At 37.8% G+C, this 24,497-nt stretch overlaps 1 protein-coding gene across 3 annotated transcripts; it reads right to left on the bottom strand.

Moving 5' to 3' along the window:
• Positions 1 to 6,761: 6,761 nt before the first annotated feature.
• On the bottom strand, positions 6,762 to 22,625 carry LOC126380551 (chromatin-remodeling ATPase INO80). Of its 3 annotated transcripts, none has more exons than XM_050030032.1 (28): positions 22,459 to 22,625; positions 22,009 to 22,254; positions 21,713 to 21,918; positions 20,775 to 20,987; positions 20,491 to 20,594; positions 20,144 to 20,339; positions 19,798 to 19,935; positions 19,517 to 19,707; positions 19,146 to 19,362; positions 18,703 to 18,882; positions 18,116 to 18,371; positions 17,734 to 17,880; positions 17,511 to 17,651; positions 17,297 to 17,418; positions 16,913 to 17,217; positions 16,467 to 16,839; positions 16,226 to 16,396; positions 15,832 to 15,991; positions 15,416 to 15,543; positions 15,223 to 15,312; positions 14,616 to 14,693; positions 13,756 to 13,914; positions 13,163 to 13,265; positions 13,003 to 13,082; positions 12,403 to 12,532; positions 11,721 to 11,867; positions 11,060 to 11,262; positions 6,762 to 9,784 (listed from the first exon to the last, which is right to left on the bottom strand). In XM_050030032.1, the coding sequence occupies exons 2-27, from the start codon at positions 22,244 to 22,246 to the stop codon at positions 11,075 to 11,077; spliced, it is 4,461 nt and encodes a 1,486-aa protein (XP_049885989.1). In that variant the 5' UTR covers positions 22,247 to 22,254; positions 22,459 to 22,625; the 3' UTR covers positions 6,762 to 9,784; positions 11,060 to 11,074. The 3 variants fall into 3 exon arrangements, with proteins under 3 accessions (XP_049885989.1, XP_049885990.1, XP_049885991.1); XM_050030033.1 differs by having other exon boundaries at positions 16,226 to 16,384; XM_050030034.1 differs by lacking the exons at positions 21,713 to 21,918; positions 22,009 to 22,254; positions 22,459 to 22,625 and having other exon boundaries at positions 20,491 to 20,610; positions 20,775 to 20,856.
• Positions 22,626 to 24,497: the final 1,872 nt, after the last annotated feature.

The raw sequence follows: 24,497 nt of genomic DNA, 5'->3' as shown, positions 1-24,497 counted from the left end.
CGACTACATTATAAAATAGATCTGATTACATCTAGCATCTTGTCACGCTAGACTAGACACTTATTTAAATAAAAAATAAGTACAAATAGGGTATTTGACAGGGTCAAAGTCAAATTATAAAATGCTAATCTAGAAATAGAAGCTAGTCTAAGACGATCAAACATCAATCTCATTTTACATTTAGGCTTATTTTCGAATTTTATTTAAGTACTTACTTATGAATTAAGTAACAATGAGTACGACGTTTGACCGCTTTTACTGTTGACGTCACAGGACAGTATTTCCATGCAAACTTCAAAGAAATATTTTGTTTTGACGTTTCGTAAAAAGTATATCATTTGACTAGATTGTCAAGTAGCCTATTGTATGTAAGACTGGTAGCCAGTGCTCATAATATGTGCTACTGTACTGTGGATGTATCTACCATAGGTACCAACGCGATGTGACGGGAGATTCAACGCCATGTACGGTCACGAGCCTTAATATGTATACACTTTGGTACCATGTCACATTAACTTTTTTGACAATTTGAACTGTGAGTCTCACTAAATGTCAAATATATGTTAGTGCGACAGAGTCCTAAAGTGGGTACATTATATTGCTCATGACTGTACTTTACCTACAAGTATCTACCTACCAGACGAAAACAGTTATTTCCATCTTAATTATTAACATAGTATCACGCCTGTTCTCCCAGGGGGGTAGGTAGCTCGCTAAGTTATGTTTTAAGTCCCATGTAATAGGTGCCGAGCCAATTGTCATTAACCTTGCATAAAAAGATTTATGGGCTTGTGACGTCATAGATAAGAATCTATGATCCAAACATGAATTCAATCTCATGTGTATAGTCGAATTCAGTGATTTAGATCCTGAGCCGGGATTCGAACCAGGGACACTCCGATATAAGACACGCGGTGTCCGAACAAGGCAGGGCTATTATGGATTTTCGTAATTATTTTAACACTTATCTAACAGCCTCCGTGGTCTAGTGGTTAGAGCGTTAGGCTCACGATCTGGAGATCCGGGTTCGATTCCCGATGGGGACATTGTCGAAATCACTTTGTGACACCGTCCTTTGTTTGGTAAGGACTTTTCAGGCTTGAATCACATGATTGTCCGAAAAAGTAAGATGATTACGTGCTTCGAAGGGCAGGTTAAGTTGTTGGTCCCGGCCGTAAAAAAACACCTCCACCAACGCGCATTGGAGCAACGTGGTGGAGTATGCTCCATACCCCCTCCGGTTGATTGAGGGGAGGCCTGTGCCCAGCAGTGGGACGTAAATAGACTGTAACACTTATCTACTTGTAGGTACCCAGATGCTCACTAAAAAGAAGTGCCGGCAGTTATTTTGTAACTTTTGTACATACCTTGTAAAATGCTATGTTTTCAGCCGATTAAGTTACTACCGTGTCACTTACCCGATACTTAAGCAGAATGAAACTTTTCATTTTTTTCTTTATTCTAATACGTGGATAATGTGGTTGATTGTACATGTACTTATGTGAAAATATCCTACACCTATTGTTAACATAATGATATCATGTTGTTTATTATCCCATGAAAATAAATAAATAAAACAAAAAATAAAAATACTTATATTATTTGTGTCAATGTCAATTACTTCATTAAAATTACAATACACACAATGTATTTAGTTATCTGTCTTGTTGCACGCATAAATACGATGATAATTTATTCTGTGATTTTAACAATTTACAGTCTACGTATATAATATTTAAAACATCTAATAATAATTGTTATACAGGTGGAATTTTACTGTTTACCCGGCTGCGACAAAGCATAAAGGAGAGTTATGGTGTTTGACCGCTATGTATGTATGTATATTGTGTATAATGCAACTTCTAAACCATTTGTCAGAATTTAACAAATGAGGTGTCACTAGAAGCGATTTTCGAATTTTTGCGATTGTCCGGTGATTAAAGGCCTGTGACGTCAAGCTAGATTCAATGTGGCGCCCTCTAGATGACATAAAATGTGTGCGAAAAAAGAATTTCAAAGGAATATGAATACCTATTTTCTTATTTCATACTATTTAAGGTGTGATTTTTCCTTAGGTGTGATCCCTCAGCGCTCCCAATTTGTCCGGCCGAGTAAGTAGTTAATGCGTGGTAAAGTAACGCCGAAAACACCTACTATGGGTAAATGTGCTCCATATTAGACCACATCGTGATATAGGTACCTGCCCAATACCGTCTTCACCATAAGGGCACACGGGGCCCGTACCCAGGGCCCCCATTCTCGGGGGGCCCCGAAGGATGCACAATTTCTCTCACACATTTAATCTCAAAACATTTTTGTCGGGCACATTACACTTTTTTCACAAATCAGGAATCTTCTCAAGAAGGTTAGATTTACAAGGCATATTGTATCATATACTACGCCATTATATTATCAAAAAAAACAAAAAACCTATGCTGTATTTGATTACCTATAAATGGGTTCATAGGTACCTACTTAGTAAAAAATGTAAGTGTTTTTCTTTTTTTACTTTCCAATTTGCTTTCTTTACTTTCAAAAAGGGCCCCAAATCTTGTGTGCCCAAGGGCCCCAGCCTAGTTTAAAACGGCGCTGTACCTGCCGCGAAAATTAAATACTTTTAAATGAATGTACCTAACATTAAACAGCCTTCACTATAACAGCTACCCAGTGTTCAGGAGTCATGTTGATCGAGCTGGGTAATGGGGCCATCGGCATCACATTAGTTCACTCATTCGTATGCCAATGTTTTCAGCTCACTGAAGTATCTAAATAGGTACGAGTACTGCCACTTCGACTGAACTTGGGTTCTATACAGAGTGTTAGTGACATCGTAACGAAAATTTTGTAAAGTATAGAATTTAAAATAAAATTCCACTTGATATTAACTCAGAATCAAGCTTGTGAGAAGCTGTAGTAGTTATAGGCGGATGAGACGTTTGTTATGTAAAAAAATACGATTCAAACTGTAACTATGTTACCTTTATCCTGTGGCTGAATCTTATCTTATGATCCCTATAAGAAAGGAACTTCTACTTACAGTTTGGATAAAATATAATAAAATATATAGAGCAGTCTGATGAGAGGCACCAGAATTGGAATTGCTTTAATGTCGTTTATTTTGGGTCCTCATCGCGAGTAAATGTTAGTTGTTAAAATCAATACTTATTATAATCTTATAAGGCAGGGGTTCCCAAACCCGTTCGCGGCGCACTTACTAATTCATTATTTTGTCTCGGGCGCCTAGGTAACTAGTCTTGCTAGTAAAAATAAAGAGCAATGAAGCACAAAAATTAAAACATCTACAATTTGAGGCATTTATCATATATGATCATAAATAAGAATTACGGGTTTACGGCAGGCCACGACGACGCTCACTTTGAAAACCCCTGTTATAAAGACTTACTTATATACATAAAACTACTTGTAATTTATTTAATGTCTCAGAGAAGAAATAAGATACGTGTCACAATCATAATGAAATCTCAATTAAACATAAACAAGTAGTCTTGAAAACAATTAGATGCGGAAACAGTCGTGGTAGCTGTTATCTGTCTAGTATGCCAGCGACAGGCGCCCCCGCGCATGCGCGCTGCATGTCAAATGGGCTCGCGCATTTCGCGTAGTGTCTCTACTCTCAGGCGCAAGTCATAAAAGCAACGATTGCACTACGTCCTACCTACGACCCATTTAATATCAAACATAAGTATTTGCCTTTAATGGTCTTTGTTACGAAATAACATTAACTCATCGACTATTATACAATTTATATATCGATAATATTAAATAAATATAATAAATTTAGTGAAGCGCATCGCGTAATCTCATGCCTTATACCCTTCCGACTAGCAAATTGTTACACGTTCAAGTTTGAGGAAAGTCAAAGTTCCCATGGTGACTCACGTGAGACAAAGAATCAGACTGAATTCGTGTAATATGCAAATCAAAACGGGCCCATGTCCTCCGTACGACATCCGTGACAATTTGCTTTTTCGGAGGTAGCAATTCACGGTCCTTTCACCGGTCATAATATTTAACAACAGCTGTCGTATTGAGAATTAGTCGAGTACAGAGTAACATAATACATACTTACATAAAATTCAATGTTTTCAGGAATATCTATCTACGGGACAGTCAGGTAGCCGGTTACCCATCCACTGTTAGACTTATCTGAAAGTCGTATCTTGCTAATAGGAAAATGCGATCGGAGTAGTGATCCTGCGGGGTTAAAAAGGCCAGATCGAAGCAATTCACCTAAAGAAGCAATATTGCTATTTGACATTTGTGTGCATTGCGCACTTACTTTTATATGCGCAAATGTCAAATTACAATATTGCTTTTTTAGATGAATTGCTTCGATCTGGCCTTTTTAACTCCCCTGATTTAAGTATAAGTAGATAGATTTGTATCGAGGTTGTACAGATACTAACCGAGAGAGTGTTCGACGGTATTGTGCAACGCGAGTCTTGTAAATGTCACCTAGTCACATGCGCTGAACAGCGGTGGCGGCGGCTCGCATAGCTAATTAGGATGTTTAGCGACGAGCCGTGACGACAACGCTGAGACCTCCCTGACAGCTCAAATGCACAATACACAAATCAACTTGTCATGGATTCTTCCGATTTCTGTGCCGTACAAAGACATCTTCACATAAAGACTAATTTAAAGAGTATAAGTATTCAGTGAAAGGACAGGATGATAGCGAGATGTTAATTGTTACCAAAGTAATGTTAAGTAGTGTTATTAGAGGTCTTTGCCCAGCAATGGGATATATTAGGCTAGAAAAAAGAATGTCAGTTCAGTGTAAACACTAACATGGAAAAAGTAACTTTTTAAATATTCGTATACGTTTGCTATGACACCCACAGAAATAGAAATAGATTTACTTCTAGGTAGGTACAGCGTGAAAATTCAAAACCCGATAAGATTTTTTGCAGACTTTAAAATCTTTATTGACTCTTTTCATTCAAAGATTCCTAGGTCTTCCGGTAGAAGGTAAAATAATGTTCATACTGTCAATTCAAAGTCCCACGTATGAAAGCAGTAAAGTATGAAAGACATGCATGTATGCAATCCTGTTAAGTGTTTATTAAGTATATTAAATGCGCGCAAGCTTTGCATCAATTATTGTGCATCGATTCATTCTCAGTAGTTTTGGGTCTTGCAAGCTGGCTGGAGTATGCGTGTCACGATGCATTAGCGATCAGTATGCGGCATGAGCTAACTAATTGATACGGGTAAGTACTTTATGCCGGGGGTAACCTAACGCACGCGCACTACGCGTCGCACATCGTCATCGAAAGGCATAAAAGAAGTATTCAGACGTAGGTGTTTAGTTAAACATTTCACATATCCACGTACACGACTTGCGCCCAATCAGGGTAGGCAGAGCAAGTCACCAGACGACAACTTACAGCAGCAACACTCGGTATTCTTCAATGGGTTATGAGATGGCATACGAACCTCATCCACCCTGGTGACAGGGTTATTATAAAGCCGCCAAAAGGCCTTTGACATGAGTCATGTAACGACTACGTACTTACATCAGTAAATAGCAAACGGGACCAACGGCTTCACGTACAACAACACATGGCATTGAAACTCGATCATGGTGAACCTTAAGGAGTCATGTCATGTTGTCAACGACGACCCGTAACTTAAGCCGCAGGCAGGTATTGAATTAAAATTAATTTGCAAATACAACCTGCAATGGACTATTTACACTGTCGTAAATTCCCTAACTCGACATCGGATGGACTTAATCGAATCCTTAACGCATGTTAACGCAATATACCTTCATTGTGTAGTTGTATTGCTTACTCGCATACCTACTCGAAGTTTAACGTCGTTGACTTTGCTAATATTTGTTTTGTGAATATTTAGTTTGATAGTTACTTACAAGGACCACTATATCGTTATTATTTTACGTTTTGAAACGTTAACAGAAAAAACGGTACAGATTATTTCTAGCACTAAGTATATGCCACCAGCAAGTTTAAGTCACATGTAAGTAATAGGCGGCAGCTTAAATCATGTACACCATGTTATATGCTGTAAGTGAACGTCATCGGTGTGATGCTCCCTGGCCTGAGTGTGAGTGGCATCCTCCTCAGGCGGACTAAAGATAAATGCATAATGTAATTATAGATTAAATGTTTCTCCATATTATTATGCATACAGGGTGTTAGTGACATTGTAACGAAAACTTTGAGGGGTGGTTCAGGCCATGATTCTGAGTTGATATCAAGTAGAAATTTCCGTCGCAAAAGTATGGATTGGAAAATAATTAAAAAGAAAAGAAAAATTTTCATGAATTTTTTGACACGAAATTCCACTTGATATCAACTCAGAATCATGGTCTGAACCATCCCCCTCAGTATTCGTTACGGTGTCACTAACACCCATACCTACTTATATGGCTACCGTATGTACATGTACGGGGTGTAAGTGTCATCGTAACGAATACTGAGAGGGATGATTCATCTGATTATTCTGAGTTAATATCAAGTGGAATTTTCCATCGTAAAAGTATAGAATTGAAAATAATTTAAAAAAACTAAAAAAAATCATGAATTTTGCGACGGAAAATTCCACTTGATTTTAACTCAGAATCATGGTCTGAAACAACCCCCTCAGTATTCGTTACGATGTCACTACCACCCAGTATATGGCGTGGCTACCTACATAGAACTTACTTTGTTTGTATTTCAAACGACACAACAATATAATGATTTATTTTTTACTTAAGGAAATAAAATAAGATATAAATACTGTCTATTTATTAAATAAAAAACGTTATCAGTCGTCATAAAAATTAAAACAAGGCATTTATTGAGGTTACCGTTACATCCATCACAGGATGGCGATTGCTTTTATATCAAGGCGAAGAAAATACAATAATTATGTATGTTCTTAACATTCCCAACCTTCCTTGATACCACGGAATAGAAGAAAGAAGTTGGAAAGAGCGTACCATTTTGTACGAGAATCGCTGTCGCCTGTTCAACTCCCACTCTTTTTACTACTACTCGTGCAAACAGATAACTACGATACCACGCATACATACTCAGCACTAAATGAACTTTACCAGCAAATTATATTTTATATGACAGGTTGCATCTTTATCATTACCATTCGTAATTTACCGAATACAAAAGTATTTTTGGTGATAAATAGTTGATTAAACTAACGTTTTTAGTTTACCTGTGATAATAAATCTCTCCCTGCATGATTGTAGATATTTGACTTCTTGTCCTGCAGGTTATATTGGCACAAAACGACAGTTTAATATAAGTACTGCAAACTGAGCTATTTGCTCATACTTGAAGCGCGCCTCACGCCCCTTTGGGTCTTAACCTCTTTATTCTATTCCGTGCTTAAAACCTTTTCTTTCTGACAATTTCTTCATTCATTTGACACTTCCAATTCCTACACTATCAATCCATTTATCTACTTCACATCACATGACGACAACACGAAATTATTCCATGACAATTATTATATACATCTAAAATAAAAATAACGTTAAAACATTACTCATAAACAATTAAGGCGATATACCTACTCTGCCCTGAACCAATTCGAAACACTGAAATAATTTGTATAACATTGTTTGTTGTTATATCTAGGTTAATAAATAAAAGTTTTATATACTTTGCATGTGCAGAGTGTAGCTTGTAAGTTGTCCATAATAAATAAATAAATAAAATAGTATACTTAAAAACATAGGTAAATAAAATTCATAAAATGATATATTAATAGTGTACACCTGAAAATTTTCGTATAATATTTTGAAGGTGCCACTTTTGTTTTTGTTAAAAAGACAAATTATGACATTTTCAAACAAATAATTCTCAACACAACCATAGTATAAGGAATTATACTACGTATAGAACGGCTACTCTCGTTCCCAACCGGTGGCTGAGATAGGTTTACCTTGCGTAAGTAGTAGTGCCTATCTAAGTAATAATGACGGTTAAATTAAGTATTGTAGTTTGCAACCCTCAGACGTCAACGTGAGTGTCTACTGAGAAGAATAAAAATCAATCGCAATAATTTACTGCAATGTTGCTAGAACGTAACCTTTGTCACATTTTGGGTGAAATTGGAATTAAAACACCTTTTTTACTTGCAATTAGGTTAGTACTAGAGAGAGACTAATTTTATTTCCATAGAATCCGATAAACTTCAACGAGAGCAGCCTAAATATACAATACAGCTTTCGAATTTTCATTTCAATACGTTGAGCACTCATACATAACCACCACCACCAGTGGTGATCTCATGTATGTATGTAGTTATCCCGTCGGGGTAGGTAGACAACACAGCACTTTCGCTCAAAAAAAGCTCAAGTTCGAATTGTTGTTGTTGTTTTGATGACATATCTCAAGCAACACTTGTTTCATTGCTTAGTGTTATATTTTAATGCACATGCAAAAAATCTTACTATTTGGAAACAATATCGCAGCAATAATATAAGCAAGATTTAGTTAAGAATATACCCAAAATTATAGACTCTACAGGTGTAATCTTCGCAGAGATTTATGTAGTTTTCCCGTTCCATAATAATTTAAACTAACAGAAATAGTCCACTGGCCTAAGAATCATCTAAGAAATCAATTTAAAAAGACTCAGTTAACACAGTTCAAACCCTACACTAACTTCATTCTGGAAATTTGTAAAAAGAAACATGCATTTAATTTCATTTACAAAGGATCTTGTAACTTACAAAATCTAAACCGATTAGCTGTGCAATTTCCTAACATGCAAATGTATCATTCAGGACCATACGTGATGGCTATAAAAAATAATTTAAAGGACCGTGTCAGGCATGGATCGGCGCGTGCCGGACGCTAATAGTAGTGGGCATAGGCCCAGTGCAACTGAGCAACCCCGTTCTATACCCATATGTCCGGGAATTCTGGCCGGTCACGGCACGCTACGGTATTGGCCGGTAAAGGCGTTGCGCCTAAAAATTCATACAGAGTATTTTTTTGCCTGTGCCGGAACAAACACTGTCCTGGTATGATACGATGTAGTGGACACGGATCTTTATAGTTTGATAATAGTTATAAGACAGCACTCTCAAATTCTCAATCAATACTCTATTTTTTAAAAAGCCATTTCAAAAATCACCCTTAAACTGTCTTCATTTGACACTTTCATTATTATTTGTGTTGATTTGCAAATATACGGGTAATTGTAATATATAAATAATAAATAACTTAATAGCTGATTTTTACCGTCAATTAATATTGTATTTTAGTTAACCTTATAATCACAACCAAACATTTTTATTGCTTTTTAGCCAAATAAAACAATATTAATGTCTCGCAAATGCAGGGATCTCGCGGGATTGTAATTTCTAAATTCGAATTTCCAAACTCAACTCGTATATCGCCTTAATTAATGTGTTATTGACATATAATAAAGACATCTTTTTAAATTAGATTTTTTTACAGATTCGTATAATTTATCGGATTTTTAATAATTGAGATAAATTATTAGACCCGTCCGTATGCTTATTTGATTATGAATGCTTTCAAACGTCTAATATAGAAGGTATTAATAGCAAATATTCATGCTTTGCTCTTAATTCCTTCTATATTCATAGCTATTATCCATAAAGGAATATAGAAAGAGAGTAATTGTTATCAATTAGTTTGTAGCATCTATTTACAAATGACGGACCGCATTCTAAGTAGAAATCTACAAGAATGTAAATAATCAAATATTGCACATAGGTGGGCTTTGTTGAATTGCAGTACTTGTTCCGACTCTTGGTCATCTGTAACAACAAAATATTATTTAAATATGTTTCCTTTACGAATACAAATGACAAATTGGAAGTTTTTTTTTATAAAATAACAGATATGTCTGAAATCATAAGATTCCCATAGCACGTTCTTTATTTAAATAAATTAGGAAGGGAAGAGGGCCTTTGCCCAGCAGTGGGATTTTAATAAAATATTAATCAAGAATTAGCTAACGTGGTCGAAACTAAGCACAACTAAGAATTCTGTAGAAAAAAATAGTTTTGACGTTTCATTAAAAGTACGAGGGGTGTTCAATAAAAAGTAAGAATGAGAAATATATTCCTTGGAAGGAAATAAAATAAATACTGGCTGGCATACCTCATACATTTGTTATCACGATAATATAAACAGTTATGGATTCTCATTTTTTTTTTTAAATATATATGTAATTTCTTTGTTGCTCGATTCCTGACTATGGATCAAACATGACTTCACCATTATGTCCCTGGAACTAAACAACAGTCCATGACCCAGAAGACACCGTCTTCTCCAACGCCTAAGAACTTTAAAGCAATTCCATTCGCCGGAAAGGTCACTCTCTTTTCTGGGATAGTCAGTGGTGATGGTCAAATACAAACAGTTATGGAGACACAATTAAGGGGACTTTATACGCAGAACAAATAAAAAATAGCAACAATAAGTTCGCGAGAAACGACATGGCAAACTTGCTAAAGTTGTTTTGTTTCACCAAGACAACGCTCCCGAGCAGAACTCCAAAGTTGAGACGGCTGCTATTAAATAAGCTGTGTTTGAATTGATAGAGCATCCTACATATTCACCGGATCATCTTCCTAGTGGTTTCTATCCATTTCCAAGGTTAAAAAAACATCTTGAGAGTTCAGAAATTTGAACATGATGATGTGGTGATCACTGCTGTACGAGAATTTATAAATCAGAATCAGAACGAAGAGTTAATTTTATGATTAGAAAAATATATACCAAGTGTATATAAACCTAAAAGGTGACGATATCGTGTAATAAAAGATAGTGTCATACTCATTCTCACTTTTTATTGAACACCCCTCGTATATCCTATAACTAAACTAGCGGCAAGGAATTTGTCCGGGACAAATTCCTTTTGCTTCCTCTTGTTTCGTATTAATTAATATATACGCCAAAGGAGCAAATAGCTGCTAGCTAGACTTTATTGTGTTCATCCAGTTACGAATTAATTTATAACTGTAGAGACGGAGAGAATTCATGTACTTTATTATGTCAAAACAGCAGCAGAGGCTGTCTAGTTTTACCTTGTGGAACCTCTGCTAGGGAGGCGGTGCAAGTGGGACCAGCAGAGGCTCGCGAGGTCGGCGCGGGCGGCGCGTAGGGCCTCGGGGCGCCGTTGTACGCAGCCGCGGCCTGCCCGGGCCTCGCCTACCGCGGCCTTCCGGCACCGGCGAAGGAGCAGGCTCAATCGCCTCTAAAGGAGCGTCGGATTCCAATAACGCTGCCCCTGATTGACAAAAAAACATTGAATTTAGTCAGGGGAAGATAATCATTGGATATGTAAGGTATTTTTAAAGACTTTATTTACATTTTTAAATAAAACGTTATGCTATTAAAAAAAAAATACGAATTATAATATTTTTGCTCTTAATCTATAGAACGGGTGACCGCTCGGAATGGAGAAATCGCTCGAAGTCGCGATCCTCAGTAATAAGGGACCGATAAATAGAAAAAGAAAATTAACCAGAAGCATAGAATAATGAACAATACTGCGTATAAAATGGTAATTCCTCGCCCAATTCGTATCGGGCGCCCATCCATTCTGAGTCTTACTGTTGTCTTTAATGGCCGTAAGGTGCTAAGGAGTAAGAGGGAAAACGCGCAACTGTATCGGTCTCAGATACGCGTTCGGTAGCACACAGTAAGAATGAGATTTTTGTATGGAATGTCAGAAGTTAAACCTACCAGCTGCTACAGCGACGGCGTTGTCCGCAGGCTTGGCGTCGGTCCTCCGACTCATGGCGTGTCTGGAGCCCCTCGGCCTGCCGCGCCGCGACCCGCGCCCCGACCGCGTCGCTCCCCACGACGACGATCGCATCGGTGGCGAGTATGCTGTCAAAATTCAAGTCAATAATTACATATGACGCATCAATAGATACTGAGTGAAGTTAAAGTAAACGTCGGCTTATAATTTCTGTCTACAGAATAGCCCAGTTATACTTGTTGATAGAGACTGATCAACAAAGTTAAACAATGCCTGAAGCGGCAAGTCATGGGATTAGTGACATTTTAGTAACCTTCATTTCGGGTTCCTTCTTCATGCTTCGGAAGGCACGTTAAGCCGTTGGTCCCGGTCACTGCTTACTGATGTAAGTCGTTACATGAGCCATGTCAGGCGCCTTTGGCGGGTCAATAATAACCCTGACACCAGGATTGATGAGGTTGGTAATCCACCTCACAGCCCACACGATAGAATGTTCGTGTTGTAAAAGCTCTTTAACAGGACATAAAGCTCTTTTTACATAAGTTTTGCGCTTTTGTACTGTCAGGAATGGAAAGGCACAGCACTGCCCCATGCCTACTCCAGAAACACTTGTGCCCAGCAGTGGAACGTATATAGCTATTCACGTTTATGTATGTTACTTACAGACAGGCGTGGCAGGCTGTGAAGGTATGTCGACCACTAGTTCTCCTTCATCATCAACGTCGAGGGGGCTGCCTGGCTCCGATATAGAGTCGCGCAGTTTCTTAGGTTCCACCGGTGTTGGCGGTGCAGGCTTCAAACAAATAATATTTGAATTTTAACTCATGTCATTAGAAATATGTCAAAGGAAATGATGATGATTTATGAGGGGCAAAATTAAAGGGAGAAGACTTCGAGGAAGGTGGAGCAAGTTTTGGCTGCGAAACATCCGTGGAACAGCTGTTTCGTCTTGCTTCTGACAGAGAAGAGTTCTCGAAGCTAACGGCTAAGGTCCAGTAATGGACAGGCACTGGAAGAAAAACAAGAAAAGGGAAAGGAAACGAGGCCAGTTACAATGTGGACGCGTAAACGTACGAATAGGTACAAACAAACACAATCTTCTAAATACTAAGACAGTTCGCCCAGTGTGAGTGACAGTTAGCCCGTCCCGCGTCCGTCTCGCGCGAGTCCCACGAACTAAAGCTGGAAGAATCTACAAACTGGTCCTATGACTATCGGTCAAAATGACAAAATAATCAAAATGTAGATTTTCGTTACCGTTACCTGTTGTTGCGGTAGAATTCCCATTTTTCTTTTTCTTTCCTTCTCCTCCATCAATTTCTTTTCTTCTGATTTCTGACGATCTGTAATGTTGCAACTATTAATATTTGCTTTTACTTAAAGGTAAAACATATTATTAGCATTCCTATATTAAAATGCGTACATTTGAGTTCAATTTCTTCATCGTCCAGTAGAAGCGACACGACCTCCTTCGGTTTAAGCGTGTCAGGCTTGAAGTTGCCTCCGCTGATCACCATCCTTTGTATCTGTTTATATCAAAAGTAAGATATAAGTAAATATTAAAAATGTGACTCAAACGGTTACCGTCTTGAAATTAAACAAAATCTTAGGGGGTTTAATTTCAAGACGGTAACCGTTTGAGTCACATTTTTAATATTCGTCTTCACATTGTTTGAGGTTTACGCGGTTATTATCATCATTGAAACACGTGATACAGGGTTCTTATAAGAGACTAATTCCTGATTTAACGCGGTAAGAACCCGGTATTTCTTTTCATCTTATTCGCCATATGAAATAATAAATTTTAAGGGCTACATTTTACAGGACATCGGGTACCGATTGGTTATTTATTACTCACAGATATTTCACTGTCTAAAATTCAGACAACGGAAGATCCGGATAGATAAACAATGTAACAGGTCTAACTTTGTCTATAAGAACATAATATATAATATGTACAATGTACATATTTATATATAAGATTTTATAATAAATTGTATCTAAGGAGGAACTAACCTCGCTCTTCTCTCTCGCTCTCTGCATGATTCTCTCTTCGATGGTCCCCTTGCAGATGAGTCTGTAGACTGTCACTTGTTTGGTCTGTCCCAAACGGTGTGCTCGATCCATAGCCTGTTGGTCCACCGTTGGGTTCCAATCCGAGTCGTAGAATATCACCTGCAGGTATACAATATACTCAGTACGCGTTCAGGGCCTCCGTGGTTCTGTGGTTGAGTAACCAGCCTTGAGCGTTGGGCTCACGATCCGCATGTCCCGGGTTTTAATTCCGGCAAGGATATATAACGAAAATCACTGTGATCCGTTTGGCTGGAGGTGAGTGCCACCCGGGTATTCCCCTCAGTCAGCGCTCCGAGTAAAAATGGATAGTGTAGGATTTCAATATAAATAATTATTAAAAAAAAATACGGTCGAATTGAGAAATTCCTCCTTTTTTGAAGTCGGTAATAAAATGAGGAGGAAGTTCCATGACATTATAGGCGTCCATTTTGTGGTACCTATGTCTAGTTGGTACTGGTTAAAAAGGAAACCCTTTAACTAGGAATGAAAGTAAATGACAAGTAACATTATAGTTCCAAAATAGACTTATATTGATAGCCAAATTAATTAAAAAAATAAATATTTACAGCCATCCGAAATCAATGAGTTACAAAGAAATGTTTACAATACAAGCTACAATCAGCTATATACAAATGCCAAATTGCTAGAACGGCAGAGCATTCCCCCACCATTATCTATTAATATCTACGGCGTTAGAGGAGATATTGAAAAACAGATTTCACATTAATCTTAAGCATATTCACGCGTGTATTTTCTTACTTACAAAATACAAATGAAACATACATTATATTTGTACTTACAGTGTCTGCTGCCGTCAAGTTAATACCAAGTCCACCCGCTCGTGTGGATAGTAGGAACACGAAAATATCTGCTCGAGCCTGTTTGAACAAGACACATTTATTATAGCTGTATACTCACAACATTTAAATTAATGTTTTAGTTCTGTATATACCATCATTATCATTAATTAGAGCCACGCGCCTCTCGGTGTAGCATTCTCCATGCTACTTTTTAGGGAAAAATAGGGCAGTGGTTTCCCTCTTGCCTTCTGCCCCACCGTGCTCTATCTGACGCGAGTGTGATGGCGCCCAGAGTAGTCTATTTTAAAGCCGTACTAGAACTCCTTTCCCTGTCAGGTTCTAAGCTACAGTCCCTGTGACTTGCCCCTTCCGTCCTGAAGTACCCAAAACGTATATTAATCGGCTCCTGTACTTCTAAGCGGTAACCGTAACAATAAACTATTATATATACCTACCTACTTAGTTTCACACGACTACTGCAGCAGTCATTATTTACGGTAGAGATTATTTATCGCATTGCATGCGAGCACTGTAAATAATTTCTTTTTTGCGATAACAGTCTTATTTACAATAAAAGCAAACTAATTTTATCAAACCCAAGACTAACCTGAAAATCTGCCACCATATCGCGTCGCGCCGATATTTTACTAGACCCATCCAATCGCATGTACTTGTGCTTGCGATGCCACATGTATTCCTAAAGAATAAGAATAGTATTTTATAAAGCTTTATTAATTTCGAACAATATTATACTTTATTATGCTGATGTCGAACGAAATGTTTTATAGAGAAGTAAGTACCTCTAATAAGTCGATCATTTTGGTCATTTGGCTGTATATAAGCACTCTATGCCCCTTTTCTTTTAGTCTCTTCAAAAGAGAATCCAAAACAGTTAATTTCCCAGCGTCACTCACTAACTGGTTTTTGTCTGGAAATAAAATAAATATCTTAGTAAAACACAATTTTGCATATAGTCTCCTTATAGTGAAACACAAGTAAACATTTATGTTTTTATGAAAAACCACATTCAACAAAACCTCGATTTCGTTCAAAAAATTCAATCGAGGAGAAATTTGAGACCACAGCACCTGGATTCAAACTAGCCTGTCTGTGGCGAGGTAAAGAATAATTCGATAGTTCATTTTTGTAAAATTCGCCCATTTCCGTCAGCTATGACAACACTTTTGACACCTTAAGTACATCTATAAATTCGTACCGGGTACTTGCACGTAGGCCCATCCGAAGGCAGGGCTGGCCGCGGCTACAAGTTGCCGCAACAGCTCCGCGCCCTCACGGCACTCGCCGTGTTGGTGTCGGATCTGGTGGTACGCGAAGTTGCGCGATACGGCAAACGCCTCACGAGTCCATGCGCACACCTGGTCAACATCGTTAACGTCATTAGCCAAATACAAATTATAACAATATAGGGTTTCAAAAATATGCATTGTTTTCAAAAGTACATACATAACATAACCAGCCTATATATGTCGCACTGCTGGGCACAGGCCTCCCCTCAAAAGTACATTAAATTTTAATGAATTTTATGTTTATTAGTAGTTGCTTCTATTGTTGAACTATGTGTGAACAAAAAAAAAACATAAAAATGTAACCTTAGGTTGAGTGGTGTACAAGAATCCGGGAACGGGAGTTGGCATATCTGGCAGCACTATGGGCGATCGTTCAATGTGCGGCGACTCCAGCATGTCTACTATTTCCGGCACAGGTGTGACGCCGCCGTCTTCCGTCTTTATCTCACTCAACAGATCATACTGTAACGCAAACTAAATAGTAAAAATATAATACTCTCATCCATGCATTGCATTACAATTAAAATGAGCGCATTGAACCAACCTGGCCGTCTCTCTCCCTCAAATGCCTCAGCCGCATGGCCCGATGTTCCACAGTCTCGGGAATGTAATGCAGAATGTGGTCTGCATGGGTGTAGAAAGGACCACCCTTGCCCCACAGAGGATCGGTAAACAGCAGTCCCTTCCATAACAAACTATCATCCTTCCTGCTCTTCAACACGTCTCCGTCAGGGCATATAAAGAGTAAATTCTTGCTATTTGTTATGTCATAATACTTAGGCGGTATGTATTCTCCACTATCTCGCTTCTTCGCAGCGCTCTTCCTCCGCGGCGGTCTACCACGCGAGTGCTTCCACCAAAATTCTCTATGACGTAATTTATCAAATTTCTCTAAACATTGTTCTATATGTAGCATTCTGAAAGTAAATACAATGATTGTGAAATCATAATCATTTCACTAGCAGTTTCGATATCTGAAAAAATACTTACGCATAAAGCCATCCACACAGCATGACTCTATAAAGTTCCGTTGGAGAAAGATCCATGAACCTCGTAAAACCGAAGAACCCACCAACATTAATTCCACTTAATTCATCTTCTTCACTAATACTGCCATGAATATATTCAGGTACGAGTATTGATAATTTATTATAAAGCAAATGCCGCTTGGATGGAATTGAACGAATTAAAATACATTCTTCTGCTACTATCTTTGGTATATGATAGTCGTCTACTTGCATTGCGAATGGCGACCTCACGTCCCTTCGTTCAAACAGTTCCGGATGGTTACAAACCTGCACATAAGAAATAAAAACATTTCACTATCTTCATTATAATGCTGCTGTCTAAGTCTTATATCCAATCAAACCTTACCTTTCTAAACTGCATTACTAAATTCATTAAATTAGATGTGAAATTTTTATCTACATTATGACCAGACTCAGCTCCGACAGAATAATGTAACAACTCTTCAATTTTAATCTTCTTTTTCAGGGCTGAAAATAAAATGCAATAAAATGTATAAAATGAATTTGGAATTTTTAAACAGTGTATGTATTTATCGATGATAACAAATTCCAAAACTTACCAATATATAAAAGCTTTTGCCTAATCGTGAGTGGACAGTGCACCATAATCTCAATTTTATCGGAAAGCTCGTTCTCTACGTCCTTTTTAATCCGTCGCAGCATGAATGGTTTCAATATCATGTGAAGCCGTGATAAATGCTCTGTAATATTTTAAACGCAAATTTAAAATGTACTAGACAGGCCACAAAGGAAATTAAGGAGAGGCTACAAACATTTACTTACTCTCGTCAATGGTGCTTTTGTTTTCAGCATGACTCTCAATATCTTTGGAGAACCACTCATTGAACTCTTCGTGCGAGTCGAACAAAGTCGGCATTATGAAATGTAGCAGTGCCCACAGTTCTGCCATGCTGTTCTGTATTGGAGTACCTAAACAACATAAGAACTACATAGTTTAATATGCAGATATAAATATGTTTATTTGCCACTTGCTTGAGATATGTATCACTAGTGAATGTCTGCGGCTCAATATAGATTACAAAAAAACGTGTTTCCTCGTTAAAAACGTATAAACGTACAGTTATTTTGTATAGAGTCAGATAGAGACGTTGCATTTGATAGAATGTATAAGAATCATATTTTTCCGAAGATATTTTGAACTTACCAGATAACAGAAGTCTATTTCTGCAACTGAAGCCTAACAACAGCTTCCATCTCATACTTGCAGAACTTTTGATCGCTTGAGCCTCGTCCAATATCATATACTGCCACGACACTCGATTCAAATATTTAAGGTCAGACACCACTATCTGATACGACGTGATAACCACATGGAAAGCAGCGTGAGGCGTATGGAGGTCTTTACGCTCCCAAAATTGACGTAAAATTTTCCTTTCCGCTGGACTACCCCAGTAAGGGACCTACAAGTGAATTAAAAGCCAAATGAAAATATTGTATCCGTTTTCTATTAATCAAAGAGCGAACTTGACTGTTCAGTTAAGCATATTTTGTTTTTAATAATGAAATATTGAAGATAAACATTTTGACTACATGCATTTTCATCGAAATAAAATGAAAATATGTACATAATGTGACCTAATTAATATAAGACAGATAGAAAACCAGGATCTATATAAATATAAAATTCTTCAAATTATGATAAGAATTTTGCGCCCTCATATGTCTATAATTCTCGCCAGGATTTTGTTGATGCATTCAAAGTAGGTGATGGAATAGGTGAATATTACTCACTACTTTGAAGTCTGGCACGAATCTCTGCATCTCTTGTTGCCAGTTGTGCAGTGTAGAAGCGGGGGAGACCACAAGGAACGGTCCCCAGACGCCGAGCCTTTCCGCCACGTGACACAAGAATGCTATGCATTGCACTGTTTTGCCAAGACCCATTTCGTCAGCTAAAATACCGCTGATACCCTGTACATACAAAATTACAAATAATAAGAAGCTACAAGTAACCAACAGACTAACATTGGAACTAAAAATACACACAATATAACAAGCTCACGCACGACTATATACCCAGTTGGGCTAGTCAGAGGTACATCCATCGCAAGATGAACTAAAGAGAGGAATAAAGAAACTTATTTATTTCTATTAACTACATACCCCTTCCAAGCTTTCTGTTAGACTAACGCGATAAATAATACACTCAAACCTAAACTAAAACAGTGACGTACCTGGTCATAGAGGTTTGCAAGCCAGTTCATGCCTTTGAGTTGATACCCCTTTAGCGTGCCTTGAAATATGTTAGGTTGATCGTAGTCGCCTCCCCGCCTATCGCTTTCGCTCTGCGCGTCATCCACGCCCGCTGCGGCGTCAAACTGTTGCGTGCGCGCACGTTCTGCTTTGAATGCCTCACGAGCGTTCCTTGAAGCTTGAGCTTTCATAGCTTCGCTGCAACAAATCAACATAATTATCTACATTTGTTTGTTGAAAGCGATTTATTACAAACTTACTATCTACATGGTTGAATTTTTCAAGTGTATTCCTGTACTTACAAAAACCTCTATTTTATTTAACATGTATAAAAAAACAATGTTATTATTACCTGTCATAGTGGTCAATGGCAGCCAACCTAGGATCTCTATCTTCATCTAGCTGTCTAAGTATTTGGTCAGCCCCACTGTCACCTTCTTCACTCATCTTCCTTTGCATAAAGTGCGCATATAATTCTGTTTGTGTTATTAGGAAATTCAGCTTACGCCTTTGGCGTTTAGCCTCCATTAGTTCTACGTCCATCTACAGGGAAACATTAAAGGTAAAGTAAAATATACAATTTAAATGTTTGTTAACTAAGACATCTATTAGATATGAAAGGTACATAATTACTTTTCTTTGCTCCTCTGCTTCTCTTTCCATCCGCCGCCGAGTTTCCCTCTCAGCTCTGTCATATCGCCGCCAGTACGCCTGCATTTCTCTGCTCAGTCGTTTACAACGCCAAACTGTTTCTTTCATATTCTTTTGAGACTGTTAGAAAAGCAAACTATTTATTGATCGAATTTATACATTCTTCTTTGGTTGTATATTCTTGCCATGGTTTCAATTACATCAGACTACCAATGGCCTCACCAGGGTGGGTTTGGTTTTTGCAGTTTTAAAAATCTTATCCAGGTGATTAAGTGCAGAAATAAAATACATTATTAGTTAAATAAGTAGACATGCTGACAAATCTTACCTGCATAGCTAATTGTCGCCAATGTTTGCAACATAATGTAGCCAATCGCTTTCTTTGCAACATAACTTCTCTATGAGTAGAAGTCCTGGCTCTTTGCATTTTTCCCAATTCTTTTTTGACGAGTAGTTGCCAATGTCGACGCCGACGTGCGGTCAATGCTTCAGGACTCTTCATGGCTGCCAGTTTCTTACGACCTCTGAAACATTAGATGTGTATTAAATGTTCGATATGTGATATTATAAGTCTCAATCAAAATATTACCATGTCTGTGGTCTTATTCAATCTGATAAAAATAGTTTTGAGTGTCTGGCTGTTATTTAAAAACTATTATTTTTAATAATTCCTACCTTATTCCTGGCTTGTCTAAAATTGCAAAATCATCCTCATCCTTATCTTTATCATCCTTAAGATTCCTAAGTTGCTCTTCCCAGTCGATGACGACCCCATCTACCTATGAGGCAAGACAACTTTAATACACATCGTCACAGTTTTCTACATAATTTGTATTTTAATTAGTCCATTGATTAGAGATATAAAACAAAACCTTTAAATGCAAAGGTCAGAGTTAAATAAACTCTGAGGCATAATAGACAACAATAATCTCTGATCAATGGACGATATTGGTACTTACCAGGTCATGAGTTTCATTGATGATTCGATTATCCTTGTTTCGGCCTCTCCTAGCTTTATATGTGCCTCTGCCTGCTGAAGCGCCTCTGTCTGAAGGACGACCTCTGCGGCCCCTTGTAGATGGAGGCTGTGGTACTGGCCGACTAATACGCCGTTCTGGATACCGGTCCACAGTTGATAATAAGCCAGCTCCATAGTACATGTACCGTGAGTTCTGTAGCAAATATTATCAGTAAATACTAATATTATATTCTAACAACTTATACAAGTTACTACTAATAACAAAGTAGAGATAACTTTAAAACCGATCTGGATATATGGAATCCAACTATGGGGCACTGCCAGTGCCTCAAACATCAATATCATACAAAGAGCCCAAAACATGATCTTCAAAAGCATAACAAATGCTCCATGGTTCATCAGAAACATGGAAGTACATGAATATTGAAGGCGAACACTGTGCAACAGGAAATAAGATCTACTGCGGCACGGTACAAAATCAGACTGGAGCACCATCCGAACCCCCTGGCTGGAACGCTCACAAGGCCTACCCACCAAAGACGACTGAAAAAAGCCGCAGTAATGGACTTGAGCAAATAGACTGCATATCTTACCTTAAAGAAGAGAGCGTTCCATTGGGAAAGTAATCTTTGCACTGCCCTACCAACACCTGATCTGCTTATAGTCGACTGACTGATCGCAGATAAAAACGGTAAAAAAATAACTTTAATAGTATAGAAAGTCTAAGGTGTATATGAAGCAAACTCAGAAGACGTTCATTTAATCTGAGAAAGCCCAGTAGTCAATATTAGTTCTATAATATTATAGTATATACCACAAAAAAGACTACTAAATGTATCAAGCATTAGTGCAATTTACATAGGTAGTATGGAATATTTTGGTTGTTCTTATATTCTTATAATGTAATTTTAGACTTACCCCAGGATCTTTATTGTACTCTTTAATATAATTATTATGACGGCGTCTTTCTTTGAGGATTCTTTTTAATCTTCTTCCCTTAGCAGCCGGGGAATCATCTTCACTACTTGTCTCCGATCCCGAAGATAATAGAACATTTTTGAGCCACTGCCGTTCTGCGCCCACTGATGAGAAATTATACAGGCGCAAACGATCGCCTTGTCGCTCTGCAACAAACAATCCTTTACTTGTTCAAATAGAACTTAATTAAAATTATTAAATAACATCATTTGTGTACAAGAAAATGCAATGTATACCTTGTTTTGTTGTGACTACACCATGCATCTTCTTGTCGCCCCTATAAAACTCATTTTCTGTTGTCTTAGGATCATCATCATCATCACTGTTGCTCTCAGCATCAGAGTTAAGGATATTTTCAACCTGGTTCACAAAAGGTCGTATATCTAAGGCGGTTTCCAGTCTCTGAATATGCAAGGGCCTAGCAACTTCATGTTTCTTCAATGTGGATTTACCAGCGACTGACTTTTCAGACATTATTCCATCTAAAATTGAGAAACACTGTAATGTATATTGACACGATTCAGGGTGGTTTATTATACGCCAAAATGTGTTTCTTCTAATGAAAAATGAACAAAACAGTAACGAATAAACAATAATCGCGAGCACACTACAGCTGCCACACACGAATCGCCAATAATTGGATATATATTGATAGCGAAGGGCATAATGCATAAAGTTGATCTTACACCAAAACTGATTTACTCCAGGATAACCTATGCGTGGTTACTTAACGTAGAATTCCGCAGCATTCACAAAATGGCGAACGAGAATCACACGAGAATATTCGACAAAACGCTGTCAATGTCGCCGCCCGAGCGGCGCAAATAACTACTCATTTCATATATGAGCTTGAAAAAACACGAACCCGCCATAATTGAAGCAGTTTGACATTTCGGGACGTATTAAGCTTTGCTGCTATTGGTCAATTTAATGCACAGTTACCGATTCACCAATAACAGTTGTCATTACCATAAATTTTACCAATCAAATCAAAACGTTGCCAAAAATGACAATGGAAACAGCTTTTTATAAAAATTGGATGTGTTCACATTAACATAATATTTTTGTATGTAGGAAAGGAAATATTTACCTAATAGGTATTATCACGGGTATTATGTTACCGACCGATCTCACAAGCTTAGGGGACAATTAGGGGAGATGGCTCTTTTTATTACAAATATTCAGTTAAATAATTGTTTTTTTAATAATGGTAAGGCGGTAAATGTGTAAATATACCAGCTACCTTACTTGGACTCGTTTATTTGTTTATGTTTGTAAAAAAAAAGAAAATCTTGAAAAAAAAAGTAATAAATGGGGTCATAAGGGGTCTAGGTCCAAGGGGTCATATCATATTTCATAAACCGTAAATAATCGCTGAACATACAGGGGTATTTCTCTTAGCCAAGGAGTCCCTCTATTTAATTTCGTTTTGAATGTCAAACAACAGCATGGAATGTTGTCAGCTTTACGGTACTCACTTGGGTAATCACAGACCTTTGTCACAGACTAATAATAAGAAGGTACTACACGGTAACCACAGAGGATCGATCGATTGTGTGGTAGCATTGTTTTTTTCTATGGAATGTCCAAGCTGTGCCGTAACTACGAATATACAAAACTAGCTTTTGCCCGCGACTTTGTCCGCGTGGCGTGTATCTTATCACGCGGTTTACATTTTTTCATACAAATGTTTTTTCCCGCATACTCCCGTTCCCGTGGGAATTTTGCAATATCCTGTTGCAACTAAGCTTTAAGTTTACTAAGGTATCTGCGTGCCAAATTTCAAACATCTAACTTTTAGCGGTTTAGATTTTTCATACAAAAGGATTTTCCCGCGGGAATTTCGGGAATTCCTTTCTTAGTGCACCTCTACGGTACCTAAGCTACGTCCCTTCCAAATTTCAAGTGCCTACGTTTAGCCGTTTAGGCTGTGCGTTGATATGTCAGTCAGTCAGTTTCTCCTTTTATATTTTTAGAAGATAGACCGGCCGGACAGAACCTGAGAATTTTCATAAGAACACTTAAGGGAATGGTTCATATTCAAATTAAACACAATAATAAGATAATCACTAGGTACCTATTCTTTTTATTTTACACATCAATAGCCTAAACCTTACTGCAGACAAAATTATGATCAAAAATACAATACGCTTCTAACTCTGTTACTACACAATATTAGTTATATAATATGCCTATAATATAAATTTCCATGTGTGAGAATGGTGCTGATTCCTGCACACACAAAGTAATTTTTAGTTTATATAGTTTAAACGGTTATATAACTAGCTTTACCTCTTGTCTTGTACTCGTAAGTCGACGGCACTATTTTCAGAGCTGTCCCACTAACATTTACTTAAGTTTTGTCTCCTAAAATCGGCACCAATATTGTTAATATACTAAACATATATAATATAATGAATATAATACTTGCTACTATAGCAGAGTGCGTTTTCGACTAAAAATCTTGGATATTTTAGCTTACAACTATTCTGTTTAAAAGGCTTCATGGTCATCTGATCCCATATAAAAATCGTCCCGCGGGCTGAATGACCCCTTTCGATTTTTTGCGTGGGTGAGTGGACTTGACTCAACCCGCGGACTCAGACGACTACTACTTTCAACTAAAGGGTCTACTCGGCCCGCGGGCTCAGACGACTACTACATTCAACCAAAGGGTCTACTCGGCCCGGGGGCTCAGACGACTACTACATTCAACCAAAGGGTC

This window comes from Pectinophora gossypiella, chromosome Z, assembly GCF_024362695.1.
Source record: "Pectinophora gossypiella chromosome Z, ilPecGoss1.1, whole genome shotgun sequence".
Taxonomy (NCBI): domain Eukaryota; kingdom Metazoa; phylum Arthropoda; class Insecta; order Lepidoptera; family Gelechiidae; genus Pectinophora; species Pectinophora gossypiella.
This window is presented reverse-complemented; position numbering and strand designations above follow the sequence as displayed.